The sequence below is a fragment of the Protobothrops mucrosquamatus genome, unplaced genomic scaffold, assembly GCF_001527695.2.
Source record: "Protobothrops mucrosquamatus isolate PMUCROS unplaced genomic scaffold, P.Mucros_1.0 scaffold41, whole genome shotgun sequence".
NCBI classification, from domain to species: domain Eukaryota; kingdom Metazoa; phylum Chordata; class Lepidosauria; order Squamata; family Viperidae; genus Protobothrops; species Protobothrops mucrosquamatus.
In genome coordinates this window covers 133935-148113 of record NW_015386423.1, presented here as the reverse complement: position 1 = coordinate 148113, position 14179 = coordinate 133935, and the positions used below count along the sequence as shown (strand labels likewise).

Below are 14179 nucleotides of genomic sequence, written 5' to 3'. Positions count from 1 at the left end.
GGGCCCAGGATTTGCAAGGCACCCTTACAACCTCAGTACTTCTGCCATAAAACATTTTCTCTTGACACTTCGCTCTGCCCAAAGCGATTACCGTTTTTTAGTCCGCGAGAACGAACCATCGGCAACATCAAAGTTCTAGCCTTTGCATGATAAATCAGGTGAATTAAAGTAGATTAGTAAGACACAAAGCAAAAACTATTTGAGAGTCTGCAGTGCAAGTTCATTTAAGCAAGACTGAGAAACAGAGCTACACAAATGAATGTAATGCTTTGATAATTTCTGTCCCCCCCCGCCCCCCAGCCCCATGAAAGCAGCGAAGGATCACCATAAGTCACTCATAAATTACTCAGAAGTATCTCTTCTTAAAGGAATTTTAAAGCTAGTTAATTTCTGCCCAAATAGTTGGTTTAGGAGGTGAGTTTGGGACTCAGCTGTCCTATAACTGTGGGAAGTGGGGACTTTAGCACCTTGGACAGCTCTGCGGCGGTTCAGAGAGCTGGGCAGGGAGGCTGAGGGGTCTTTGGTTAAGAGGGGGTAGAGGGCTTTGCTCCCCAAAATCTCCTTCTTGCGCCTCAACTCTCCATTGGCTTGGCCCATCTCCACCTTCTTCTGGAAGCCTTGGTCAAGCCCCAACTTTCTAACCTGGCCGTCCGTCACAGACCCCTTGAGTTTAGGGGCCTGTTTGTTGGCATGGGTGCCCCTCCGTCGAGGGGAAAAGGCCAATGCCTCAGTAGTGGGCCAGTCAGCCTTTTTGACGCTGTCACCCTTCACAGAATCTTGGACCCGGCCTTTCCGTTTTTTGCTGCCATCTCCTTCAATGTTCTCTCGAGAGGCCGGGCTTCCCCGATGGGAGGACTTGTTGTGTTCCTTTGGTTTTTTGGGGTGAGGATTGGCCAGCCGATTCGCAGCCGGTCTTTCTGGGAACTTGTTCAGCTCGGAATGGTGGTTCTTTGACTGAGCACTCGCCCCTTCGCCTTGCAGATGGCCACTCACCGGCCGGACCAAACTGAGTTCTGTCTCTTTCGCGCCAACACTGGAGCTGGTGTCTTTGGGGTGAGCAGTGGTGTCCATTTCTGGGAAAGCTTTGTCTCTCAAGAGTGGGCACATCTGAACCTCTTCTGCACCATCTAGGGAGCAGTGGATGCCAGGGGTGTCCTCAGCATTGGCCTGACCACCTATGACCTTCTTGGAAGGAACCTCCTTGGCAGACCGGTTTAGGGTAGACAATGACGTCTTGTCCTTGAGAGGTAACTCAGGGAAACTGGTTTCTGGCAAATGTAACTTGTTCACAGCCTCTTGAGGAGCTGTTCCATTCAGATCAGGATTGCTGTTCCACTGTATTTCAGGAGACCACTTACATTCTGAAGACCCCAGATTTCCAGGAGAAAACCTGGGCACCTTGCTGGCAAGATCTTCTAAATATGGGCTCTCCCAAGTCCCTATATCGTGTTCGACCCTTCTGCTAACTATTGTCTTTTCTGGAATGTTGTGTTCATTGTTGTGCTTCTCAGAGAGATAAGCCAGGGACAGCTTTTCGTGGGCAGCAGTTGTTTTCTTGGGTGATACACTGGCAAGATCACTGCTAAGTGCATTGGGTGAGTTTAAGAAAAGAGTTGGGTTGTCCCCAGGGCTCTCTGCATGTGCCCATGTTTCTGGAGAAAGTGCAGTAATGTGTTCTGGGCTGCCTGGGTCATCTTGGGGCTCAATAGGAAGGGATGGGAGTAGGTAGTGAAGGGGAGATGTCCCCCTTTCAGCCAGGGGACTGGAGAAATCCCTTTTTAGGCCTTCTGTTTCCTTAGGGGGCTGAGCTGAAGGGGGCACGGCCAAGCTAGTGGCTGTGGACAGAGCCTCAACAGCAGATAGCAGAGACTGGCTACCTTCTTGAGATCCTTGGGCTCCATCCAAGTGCACAGGCAAAGCTAGTTCAGGAGAGTTGTGGTGGTGGGACACCTTCTTCTTTTTGACTGCTGGAGCTTCTGCTCTTACACGGGTCTCCTCTTTGATGCCCTCCTCCCCATACTTTGCAAAGGGCCCTGGCCGCATCACACCTCGGAAACGGAAGGTCTTGCTGCTGCCCACCAGGTGCTTCTCCATGTGTCTATCGTACTGTTCCTTTTTGGAGAAGGTGTAGTTGCAAGTGCTGCATATGAAAGACTTCTTGATGACATGCATAACATCTGCACAAAGCTCACAGGCATACAGAGTGGTGTGCTTGATGTCGGCTTCTTCAGCTATTTCATGCTCTTGGCTAAGGTGGCTCCGGAGCTCCTTGGTCTCCTGATAGAACATGGGACACTTGTGGCACAAGAAGATCTTCTGCAGGCTATGGACCACGAGATGTCGCTGGAGTTTGAAGGGCTTGGGGAACTGCTTCCCACAGTGATGGCAATCTCGAGAGGGGTCTTTGCACTCAGGATGAATGGGCACCGACTTCTGGGCCCCTTCGACCTTGGGAGCTGGGTCAGGAGATGGAACAGCTGGGACTTTGAGGGAGGCTGTGGGTGGCCGGATTCTGAAGGGGATCTCCGGCAAGTCTTTCTGGACCACTGTCTCTTGTCCTGAAAACTCTTTGGGACCTTTGATCTCGCTGCCAGCAGGTGCTCCGTTCCCTCCTTCAGCCTGCTTGGAAATCTTGCTGGGTTTTCTGCAAATGATGGAGTTGAGGAAATGAGTGACAGCAGCATCCTCTTCACTGAAAGCAAGGCCCAAGACCGACTTCTGAGCCTGGCCTTTGCGGGCAAACTGAGTGGCGTGTTCTCGCAAGTGTTCATTGTACATCCAGACATCAGAGATTTCCTTCAGGCACATCCCACAGGCCCAGAGGCCAGCCTTGTTCTTGGCGTGTTTCTCCTTTAAGTGGTCCCTCAGCTGTTCCCTTGAGCTGAATTTCCTCTGGACACACATGTAGCATGTTGGTGGAGGGGAGGGATTATGACTGAGCTTGTGAAAGTCCAGTTCCCCTAAAGTCAGGAACCACTGGAAACAGACTTTGCATTTATACTGCTTGTCTTTATTCTTGAGATTTAAATCATTACGGGTTTTCCCCGTCTTCCCTTCTTCTAGCTTACGTTTTACAGGCTTGGCTTGCAACAGTGAAGTTCGCTTGAAACCTAAGGTACCTTCGTCATGCTTTGTGGGACTCAGTTGATCTTCTCCAGTGGTGCAGAAACAGACATCACTCGTCTCAAATTTCATGTTCAACATCTCCATGTCAATGGTAGGGAACGCAGATAATGTTTTTTCCTTAGTGCTGTAGGACTTTTCTTTCAGGTCAGGAAGTTCTGGGTTGTCTTCTGCTCCTGAATGCCCATAAGGAAGCTGCACGGATGAGTTATGCAATGGCCCCTCAGAAGAATTATTTTCTGTTGCTTTCTCCAGGTTATTCCAGCTTTTAAAGCATGGAAGAGACCCAGTTGGACTCTCTTTGCACAGAAAGACACTGCTGTTTTTCAAATCTTTAACTTCTTCCTTTTGCCCCGTATCCAGTTGCTGGGCTGTCTCTTTGGTAGGTCTGGAATTAACATCACCGCTCATTGCTTTACTCCCATGACACATGTTGAGCATCAAAGCATCATCAACGGAGATCGTGTCATATTCACAAGGATCTTCCCGGGTAACACAGAAGGAGCTGTTTTCACCAAGATCAGAAGCCATGCGGATCGTAAAAGGATCTGGTGTGCCTTCTGGTTTTGCAATTATCTCTGAAACAGCTTTAGGCTTTTTGGAGCGCTTCCCATATACACGTGTGCATTTTCTACGGGCAAACTCATCATTTCTGGGGAAAAGTTGTGAAAATGTGGAGTCATCATCAAACAAGCTCGGCAGATCTGGTTTGACTGCAGGATCAACAGCAGACTCCCCATTCTGTGGCTGCAGCTCTTCCCTCTTCCAGGGCTCTGGAGTCGCAGAACAAAGAGCGTCCGATGCTTTCTCAGATGTGGGTTTAGGAGAACCTGTTTCAGAAGCAGTTCCAGGAGGACAGGATGGTGAAAACGTATTGGGGCTCGTGAGGTATAGCAATGGGCTATTTTGACTTGTACCGTTCATCTCTTCTGAGAAACCCTTCTTTGATGGCTTCTGGTTCAGTTCATCCTCACCTCCTTTCACAGATCCACTTGGCCATCTCTCCTGGCTATGCTCCTCTTGTCCCAGCTCTTCCCCTTCCTCTCTATGGCCCCCCGCATTCTGAGGAAGGGGTGGTCCAGCTGTCCTTTGAGCTGAAGGCATTTTCTCAACAGTGTTTTCCAATTCGTTGGTCAAGGACTGCTGAGGCAGCAATGGCAAACACACCTGGATCTGCTCTTCTGGCCCATCCCCAGGTTCTTCTGTGACGGTGGTCAGACTGTGGTCATTAGTGATGCCAGTGGTGTTACAATGAACTGGAGGGACCTCAGACTCCTGAAGATAAGAGACGGCAATCTCATTTTTGTCAGACGTCATTTTTGTTTGCCTCGGTTTTTCCTTGGTTTTTCGCCTTGTGCAACTCCTTGATCTTTTGATATTGACCAATCTGATCAGTTTTTCTGTACTTGTGTTTTTTCTAGACTGGATTTCGGACCCATCTGATTTCTCTGCTTGTGAGCTGATGGGTTGCCTTTCATCTATCGTTTGGAATTCATGAGCGATGTCCAATGAAATCGCATTTGGGCCATTGGGTTCCTTGCTAATACCTTCTTGGCTCTGTGCCTTTGGTTCCTTCTTTTGCCTTCCAGAGGTTTTAGAAAAAGACCGGCCTACAGTTTTGGAAAGCTCTGAGTTACTAGATTTCTCTTGGGTGAAGGGCTTTATGCTTTTCTTGGGGAACACTTTGCTTGTCTTTAATGCTTTTTCCAAGGGAGCTGAATTGTCATCAGGCAACGCAACACTATCCTTCTTCTGATGTTTCACAGCTTTGTGTCTCATCAACCCAGTTTTGGATCTAAAAGAAGTGGAGCAAATATCGCAAGTGAACTGCAACCCTTTCCTCTTCCTTGCTTTTGATTGTCCAGCCTTAGGATCATTTCTTAAGATTTGGTCTTCAGGAATGGATTCTTCCATGCAGTCAGATGATTTTTTCACATTCTCATTCAATGCAGAGTCTTCATTCTCCAAATTGCTTCTAGTTTCTAGATCCTGTGGGTCACTTAGGGATCCCCTTGGTGGAATCTGACTAGTGTCACCAGCTGTTTTAGTCAAAAGGACAACTGGCACCACTTGAACATCAACATCTTTCTGGAAATATCCCGATTGACATGGATCTTTACTTTCTTCCGGGAGGCCTCCTTTGATGTCCTTTGCCCCGTGGAGATTTGATGTTGATGACACATTTTCATTACAGACTCTACCTCTGAGCTCAACAGAATCAGTTCCTGATGGAAGCTGGTTGAGCAAGATATCATGCATGGATACTGCCTGAGGACTGCTGGGTTCACCCCTCACAGAAAATATGCCATTGTCTTCATTGGGTTGATGCTTCGAGAGCTCTTCAGAGTGTTTCTTGCTTTTCAGAGGAAGCTTTCTGGGAGATTTGCAGTCAATCATTTGCAACTTTAAAGATCTGTTTGTTTTAGCAGTAGAAGACGCTGCTTTGCTGGAGCAGAGAGATGAGGAGTAACCCAGAGGGACCTTCTTCTGAGGTTCCAGCAGGTCATGGTTGAGGTCTTCAACCAGGGCACCAGGCATCTCTGGGGACAGATGAGAAATGGCATCACAGGAGGGGAAGAATGGAAGGGTTTCTGTACATCCCTTCTCTCCAGGTGGGCTCTGCTTAGGAACTTCATTCTTCTCTGCAATGGAGGGGAAGCCACACGCAAGGAAGGCAACTTGCTGACTTGCTGCAGTGATTTGACTGGTGCTCTCTTCAGACTGAATCCCTCCAAAGTCAGAGCCTATAGTATTTCTTGTTTTTAGCACCTTTTTCTGATCAGCAAAGCCAACATCCAGAGAAAGTCCAGCCTGAGAGGCTTCTGCGTAGTAGTTGATTTGCTTCTCCGATTCATGACCTTCTGTTGAACCTGAGCTATTTGCTGAAGAGAAGTCATTTCCCTGCAGGAGATGAGCATCCTCAGTTTGATTTTCAGGGGAATAGATAGGAGTCAAGGACATGTTAAGTTGCAGATGTTGCAGCTGATCTTCACTCTCTCCCACCTGGTGGACTTTGGCAGCCCCCAACTCTTCGTCCCCAGAGTTCCAAGAAGTGCAAGAGCCAACATGTACTTGGAGCATGGCTGATAAAGCACCTTGTGGCGTTTTCTTCTCGGATGACCAAGGGCTTAAGGGGGATTCTCTGCAGTCTCTAAATGCCAAGGTCTTCTCTTCTTGATCCCCTCCTGCCAGTCCTGTAATTTGACTCTGCTGCGTTCTTCCCCCCCTTAGCACCGAGGCTACTTCTGAGTTGCTGAGTGGAGAGAGGTCACCGGACTCCAGGGAGATATCATCTGCTTGCGTAGCACCACCGTTCACTTCCAGACATTCAACCTTTAAGTGCTGCTGCTGGACAACATTAGTGCATTGTGCTGGATTCAATGGGGCTGAGTCTTTGGAGACATCTGAGGCCCATTCATCAAAATGCTCTGTCTCTTTCTCTGGCTCTGAAAGCAGTTTGTTTGGAAACTCAGCTAGTTTCTCAGTCTTTTTTAACAGAGTCTCTCTCTTGTTCCCCAACATGGGGCCACTGGCGACTTCTTCATTTTGCTGTTGGTCCATAAGCTCCTCTTCTGGCTCTGGAGGAAGGCTCTGACATGAGGGCAGGTGAGCTACAGGATGCTGAGCTGGGAGTGATGAACTCACCAACTCTTCCTCATTGTTTTTAACTGTCCTGGCCACAAACAACTGCAGCTGCTGCAGAGGGTTACCTGCTTTCTCTTGGGTGGTGGACTTGAACACAACTTCTCCATCCACCTCCTTGGAAAAAGTCAACGTATCAAAATGTGGGTTGTCTCCAATGTCAGCTTTGGCATCTAGCATTAAAGTCTGGCAAACTGTTTGACTTCCAGTCTCCTCATTATTACCTAGATGCTCATCTTCATTATTCTGGAAGAGAGTTGTAGTTTCTAGTTTGTCGGGTGGATGAGTTTCTGGATTTTTGTTTTGTGCACTAGAAGACAAATTTTCATCTGATTCTAGAGTGTCTTGCAAGTCAAATTCCGGATCTAACTGTGGAAATTCATGGCCATAGGATTCTAACTCAGTGGGGCTATCACATGTTTTCTCCTCTGAGAGTAGCTTTGGGAACACATCTGGTCTCAGTGGCAAATTCTCATGTGAATTTAAATCACTGTCCTCCAGAGACCGGGGAAAGATTGAATCAGGACTTTGTATAACCTCTTCAGGATAGTCTGGAGCTCTGGAGCTGCTTGATACCTCTTCAAGGCATGAATCTGGCAGGATTCTAGTAGATGCATTTTTTATTTCCCCAAAGTCAGCTTCAGCAGAGATTTCAATATCCTTCAGATTTTCAGCAATTTTGTCTTGGTGCCCTTGGGGGCTAAAAGGACCAACTAGAATCAAATCTGGGGCTGACCGTAACAGGCTGAATGACCCTGCACATGGCCAAGGGTCGTTGGGACTTCCATACTTGGTGTCCAAAGCTGGAAGGGGTGTTTTCTCATTTGCTATATTTTCACAGCTGAATGGCTCTGTGGAAAGAAGCTTTGCATTCTCATACTCAGCCTCCAGTAGAAATAATCCTTTGCCATCTTGTTCCTGGTTCAGTCTTAAAGACAAAAGCTCACAAGTTGATTCTTTTGCTTCCATGCTGATGTGATTTACTGAAGCCTGGTCTTCCTCAGATGCCTGCAGAGTAAGTTTGTTGGCTTGCAACTGGCTTTCAAGCTCAGTGACCAACCTTTTAATCTCCAACTCATCCTCTGATAGACCACTCATGAAAGGCACATTATAATCAGAAAGCTGGTTGGATAGAGACAACAGGTTGATTTCACTGGAGTGCCTCTTTGCTGTTGGTTTTTCAACAGACAGTCTAGGAATTTGGGGCGTATCTTCTGTCAAAATGGGAGACACATCCTCCATCAGAGTCCAGTCCTTTTCTGGCAGAAAAGACGAATATTGCTGGTCAAAGGGGATTATCTTGCTAAGCTGATGATTGGCACACTCAAAGGGGATGTAATTATTCTTGCTTGAAGCCACACTGTCATATAAGTTGGCATCAAACTCAGCTATAGGGAATTCTAAAAATACTGACGATGAATCAAAATTAAGCGGTGAGGGGACCTTACTTTGGGCATTATCTGATTCACAGGCCAGGATGCCATCATGCTTCTCTTTGAACGAGGGCACATCAAAGTCTCCCTGACACAAGTACGCATTTTCGTTAGGGGAAGGTTCCATGGCTGCAGGCCCCAAGAACAGACTTGGTGTCTCGTAGCTGTGGGATAATTCTTTGCAGTCATAAAATGCATTGGCAGCATCCAGAAATGTGTTGACACCTTTCCCAGGGATCTCTCTGCTCCCAGGATTGTCACTGAAGCAGCTGATTGGCATAATGAGTTCCTGCTGGTTCTTCAGGTCCTTGAGGTCCACTTGTTCATAGCTGGTGCTCTTTTCATTGGGAATGCTGTGTTTGCCTACAGAAGGAGAACCAGTGAGTTCTTCCACTGGGTTTTTCAAGATCCCTCCTTTATTAGCAGCGTATCGGGGGCAGTGATGGCCTCCTGCCCCATCTGCATCTTTTGGCATCATCCTTGGCTTTTCAATGTCACAACAGAAGGCTCCATGGTACTGGTCAGAACCTTCAGGAGAAAGAACCACGGTGGGACCTTTTCCAGCTGTGGCCTCAGGGTGATGTGGCTTTTCTCTGCTCTGTAGCACACCTTCATCTTGATTCAGGGCAGTGTCCTGGGGAATGCTTGGATTGTCTGTCTGAAATTTCTGGTTATCTACTGGCTGAGTTTGAGGTGGGTCAACCGTACTTGGCGTTCCAGGAAAGTCGGAGCCTATACTGTGGCTTCTTCTTATGGTTTCATTCTCAGGAACATTAAGTGGTCCAACACATCTGGAAATTTGCAGGAACTGTTTCCTCTGTTCAGTTTCTTTTTCAGTGTCTGAATCCCCCCTCTCAGTGCTCTGGGGGCTGTTGCTGGTCTCACTGGACATGCTCAGACTCTGGCAACTGCTTGTGGAGGACCGACTGCTTCTCCTCCTCACTCTTGCTACAGGACCATCTGTCCTTTCCAGCTCCTTGTTTGCAAGTCTTTTGGGTTCCTCCTGTCCTCTTCTGGGACCATACCTCCATATTGGCTCCGTCCCCTTCTCCCTTCCTCCTCTTCCTTGGTTCCTTCTGTTCAAACTGCTTCTGAGCCGTCCGCTGAATCTGGAGCCCAGCTTTCTCCTGCAGTGTCGCTTGGCGTATTCCACCCTCTCTTCATCTGATTCTGACATGTATTCATACTCACAAAATTTATTGTCCTTTGTTTCTGGAAGTAACCGGTTGGTGAGCAAGGAAAGTGACACCGCTTTGCTATTCTGGCTGTGCAATTTATGGAATTTGTTTTTTTGCTGGACAATTTTATGGATAAGCTCCTTGCTCCAACTGCCACTCCGCAGCTTCCTCTTCTTGACATCTTTCTTGGACAGCGTGGTACTTTCTGCCAAGCTGTGAGTTCCATCAGGCTTGAGTTCACTTCTTGGAGAAGCACAGGGAAGGTTCTTGGTCAGCCTCAAATCTGACATAGTTTGGCTCCCCTGCTTCATAGGCAGCAAAGGACCACGGCTGTTCTTCTTCCCTGCTTTCTGTTGGGCACTTGTGTCATCTTCTGCTGCCCCAAATATTGTTGGCTCCAGGGCTTTATTTAGAGGCAATTCTCTGCTCTTGAATGTTTCATGTCTTTCTTCTCCAAAGTCTGAAAGCCAGTTTGTTCCTCTCTCTGTAGGTTGCTTTGATGTTCTACTTTTGGCCAGCTCCCCACTAGGATGGTTGTCACAGCAGTTGAGCATTTTCACGCTTTCATCCATGCCTACATGTTTGGCTTTCTTCCCTAAAGTCAAGTTCTCTTTTGCTTTGAAAGGTGTCCCACCAGCATTAGTGGCCTTCACAGATACCAGGTCTTCATCAGCAAACACATCTATGAAGCTGCTGTCAATCTCAGGGTTATCCGACTGGTATCCCAGTCCATTCAGAGCTTCAGTGATCAAACTGTCTAGCTTAGCATCATCGATCTCCAAGTCAGAAGTGTTGAGTGGCAAGAAGCTTCCGGGAAAGCCATTGAGCTGGTTCAGTTTCAGAGGATCATCTCTGGATTCACCTTTACCCTCTATGTCCACCAGGAAGTCCATAGTCTTGTTCAAAGCAAGCAGTTGCAAATGAGGATCTGGAGGAAGGAGCACCCCCAGACTAGTCTGGGTGTGCTTTGCAGACTCAGGAGAGGCATGATGTTGCTTCTTGACTTCTGCTCCTCGGGAAGAGTCCTTGGCCTGACCCTGGAGGACCACGTGAGAGCCACAGAACTGACGGTGCTCCAAGAAAGAGGAAAGGTTGCTGAAGTTCTGATCACACTGCTTGCAAGTCAGGAAAACATCCAGCTGGTCAAGACTTGTGCTGCTCAGTGAGCTGGCCAGGAAGTGACGGGAGGAGGAATATGGGTAAGGTGGTGGAGGCAGTTCACTCTCAAAACCCTCTGGGAACCTTTTGGAAGCCTCCACATTGGATTTTGGGAAATGGCTGTCCACGGAGACACCTTTATAGAGGAGTTCCTGGTGAAAGGCCTTGATGGGGCTGGCCATCTGGTAGGGGACTGAGCTGGCCCCCAGCAGCTCTGAGGCCTGGAAGGGTTTACTGCCATCCTTTGGGTGGTGGCCTTGGTGGTGGAAGAAGGTGGAGGCAGCCAAGGCAGCTTCATCTTCAAAGCTGTGGCCTGGAGGGCTGCTGGATGTGAGGGAGGGAGAGGAACAGCTGCTGTTGAGGTTGGGGGTGGGGGACGGGAGAGGAGACCCCTTTGGGGATGGAGTTAAGGTAGATGGTGGCAATCCTAAACTGGGACTGGGTGGGTGGTGAGAGGGGATGGGAGGCCGTGCTGGGCTTACGCTGAGGAAGAAAGTCGTGCTCTTGGACATCTCCACATCTGTTGAACCTTCGAAACAGATGCTGCTGGCTGAGCTACAGCTCTGAGGGGACAGGTCCTCGGCCACCAGAGCTTTACTGGGATAGCTGGTGGGGCTTTGGGGCAGTTTCTTGCTTCCCTCCCACTCTGAGGTGCTGAGGGGGAAAAGAGGCTTCTGGCTGGCCAACTTTCTGGACAGCTCGAGTCTATTCTGGCCAGGCACCCCACAGGTGAGAGGCAGATGCTGCCAGGCCTTTTTGCCAAGACCCGAATGGTACCCAAAGGAGATCTGGCTGCCCTCTGGACTGGGACACCCCGCTGAGCTTGGCTCCATGGGGGAATAAGTCTTTTTGCCTCCCTCCCAGGCCTGCAGGAGCCGGGGGTGGGCCTGAACGCTGCTGGAAAGGCTCTTCTCAAAAGGCACCAAGCTGGACGCTTCGTTGAAAGCCTTGTTTTGAAAGTGCACTTGCGGGAGAGTAACTGGTAGCCCGTTCCTTCGTAGAGAGCTGCCTACATCCAGTATCCTTTGACTAGCTACGCCGTCTTTCGACAAAGACGAATGCCTCTTACCCACGGCCTTTGGCGTACTCGAGGCATGTAAACTGGGTGGGAAAACAGCTTGGTTTTCTTGGAAAGTGCTTGGAACTTGGTCAATAGCACCAGAAGGAGAGATAGCACCGTTGTGGTCAGTGGAAGGTCCATTCCTTCCTTTGTAGCACGGCAAGTGTCCCGGCGTCTGTGGCAGGTGGAATGGAGCAGGGGGAGGAGTCAGCCCGTACGTCCTGCTCTCCACATTGTCATAGGAGCCGTTGCCAAGAACCTCCTCCTTCCAGTCCCGGGAGGAAGAATGGAAGGCAAAAGCACCATGAGAAGCCTGACTGGTGGCCAACGAGATGTTGTCAACATAGTCTTGGGGGTCAGCCTCACCTTGGAATGGATCTGAGGCCGAGCTAGGTAAGGGGGAGAAGGGGTACTGGAAGGACAGAGGTCCTAAGCAATGCGGGCTCGGCTTCGGGAGTCCATTATTAGCACCAGGGTAGCCTTTCTCTGGTGAAGGCCACAAGTTACTTCCATTCGCTTGGAACTCCAGGTAAGGGAGCTGCCCTTTGGTGCCAGGATTTTTAGGAAGAACACTAACCAGTGGTTGTATCTTTGAACCATGGTTTGGACATGCAGTGGTGGCTTGTGAGGTATAGTTGCTGGAGATGTGGCTGGTGGGAGCCTCTGAAAAACAGCAGGCAAAGCTCAGCTCTTCTTCAGGGAGCTTCAGATCTCTTTCGGGGAGGCTGGGCACGTGGAACCTGTAGCTCCCCAAGACCGGTCCTCGGTCAGCTTCAACCTTTTTGGGTGGTGTGATTTTCTGCTGGGGATAAGCAATACCAATGGTGGGGTTGGGCCTGGCATTGCTGATGGTGAGCCGGTAGAGTTGCTGATGGCCCCGCTCGCTCCTCCCTGCCCGCCTGCTGCTCCTATCTCTTGCCCGGCTCCTTCCAGGGGGAGACAGGGGGTTCCCTTTGGCAGCACCCCACGGGCCGGCCCCAGGAAATCTGGGGCGGTTGCTGAGGGACTTGAAGTCTATTTTGCCTGCTTTCTGGGGGCGGATCACAGCTTCCCGTTGACTGTGAGGCTCCTTCTCCTTGTTGCTGACCAAGTCAGTCCCATTATGGCTCCCACTCTGACCTTCTGACTTGGAGCTGTCGGGCAGCCTGCTTTCAACTTCACCCGGATCTTTCTTGCTGAACGGCTCGAAGCTGAGAACGTTGTCCTGGGCACCAGTCTCAACATCACGGGTGGCATAAGCATGCTGGGTTTCTCCCATGATGTCATTAAGGACCAGGTTTAGCAAGAGCCTGTTTCCTTCAGCTCCTCAGCCCAAAGATTCCCCATCCTTTAGATTCTCTTTTCTTCTCCAGGGGCCGGGAGGCATCGCCGCCTCTTGAACAGCTCCTCTGTCCATCCTGGCTGCAGGAGAGGCTCTGCGGAGGCTACACGGGCAGGACTCATCACATCCTTCCACGGGAGACCTGTAAGACAGAAAGTCCACGTGAGACTTGGGCCCCATGAAAGTTTGGATTCACAATAATCAGGCATTGTTCAAAGCTTAAAGTCCATTTTCTTACTGACTTCTGGAGAAAGAACTAAGGCAAAGATTTACAGACTCTTAAACTAAATTCACACCAGATCCAATCTGGATCGGTCACTGGGACCAGAGATGTATTCGTCTGGGCTGCCAGAAGAAGAATTTCCCTGAGGAGGACTAAGACTAAACCTCTGGCCCTGCTGACCAACCCAAATTGGATCTTGCAACACTATCCTGGGACACGTAGATTTGCCTTCATTCATAAATTCACACAACCTGCTCTCCTCCCCCCCCCCCCCGTTGTTCAGATGGCTTTGGACACAGGGCAATATGCAAGCCTTAGTCAGTGAGGACTCACAGCTTAGCTTATTGTGCAAATCCAGGAAACTATGGTTTATTCCTTGAACCGTGCCTAGGTTAACTCTGGCTCAGCCTGTCCTAGCTAAGGAGAGTGAAACAGAGCCACCCTGAGACCAGCGCTTTGAAAGAGCAGCAAAGGGGCTGAGCTGCAGGATGAAGAGAGAGGCCCCTTGAGGCGAGCCGGCGGAGTGCTGTGGCAGGCCCTTCTCTTCGCCCCACCAGATATTTCTCCTGGCACGGTGGATGACAGACGGGTTCTGCCTGCAGGCTTATTGTCAGGCAAAATCTCTGCCTCCCAGCGTTGATTTCCTAAGCCCGACTGGGTGTATTTCTATGGCTCCTGCTCCCCCTTCCCACCAGGGCAATCCTGCTCAAGCAGCGCTTCTGTGCCACGTCCTGGATGGGAGGGAGGGAACAGCCAAAGATCTTCTCAGCCATCCTCACCACTCTCTGCACAGCCTTCCCGTCCCAAGCAGGGATAATTGGGACTGAGGGGCACGAAAGGAGTGGGGAGGCTGGGCTGCCTATGGAGGCCACGTCGTGTCCCCGCATCTGAGAAAATTGGTGCATTCAGGAAAAGGAACCTAGGAAAAAGGAAGAGGAGAAGAATTTTCTCTCTGAGACACCCCCGAGGGGGGAGTTGTTTGTGTCTCTCCAATCTTCCTTTCCAGCAATTAATTTAACTCTTAAAAATAAGCCAGCAATT

At 49.6% G+C, this 14179-nt stretch overlaps 1 protein-coding gene across 1 annotated transcript; it reads right to left on the bottom strand.

The window, feature by feature from the left end:
- Positions 1–342: 342 nt before the first annotated feature.
- Positions 343–12852, bottom strand: ZNF469 (zinc finger protein 469). Its single transcript, XM_029283216.1, has 6 exons — positions 12192–12852; positions 6396–12137; positions 4738–5162; positions 4041–4398; positions 1987–3896; positions 343–1335 (listed from the first exon to the last, which is right to left on the bottom strand). The coding sequence occupies exons 1-6, from the start codon at positions 12850–12852 to the stop codon at positions 343–345; spliced, it is 10089 nt and encodes a 3362-aa protein (XP_029139049.1).
- Positions 12853–14179: the final 1327 nt, after the last annotated feature.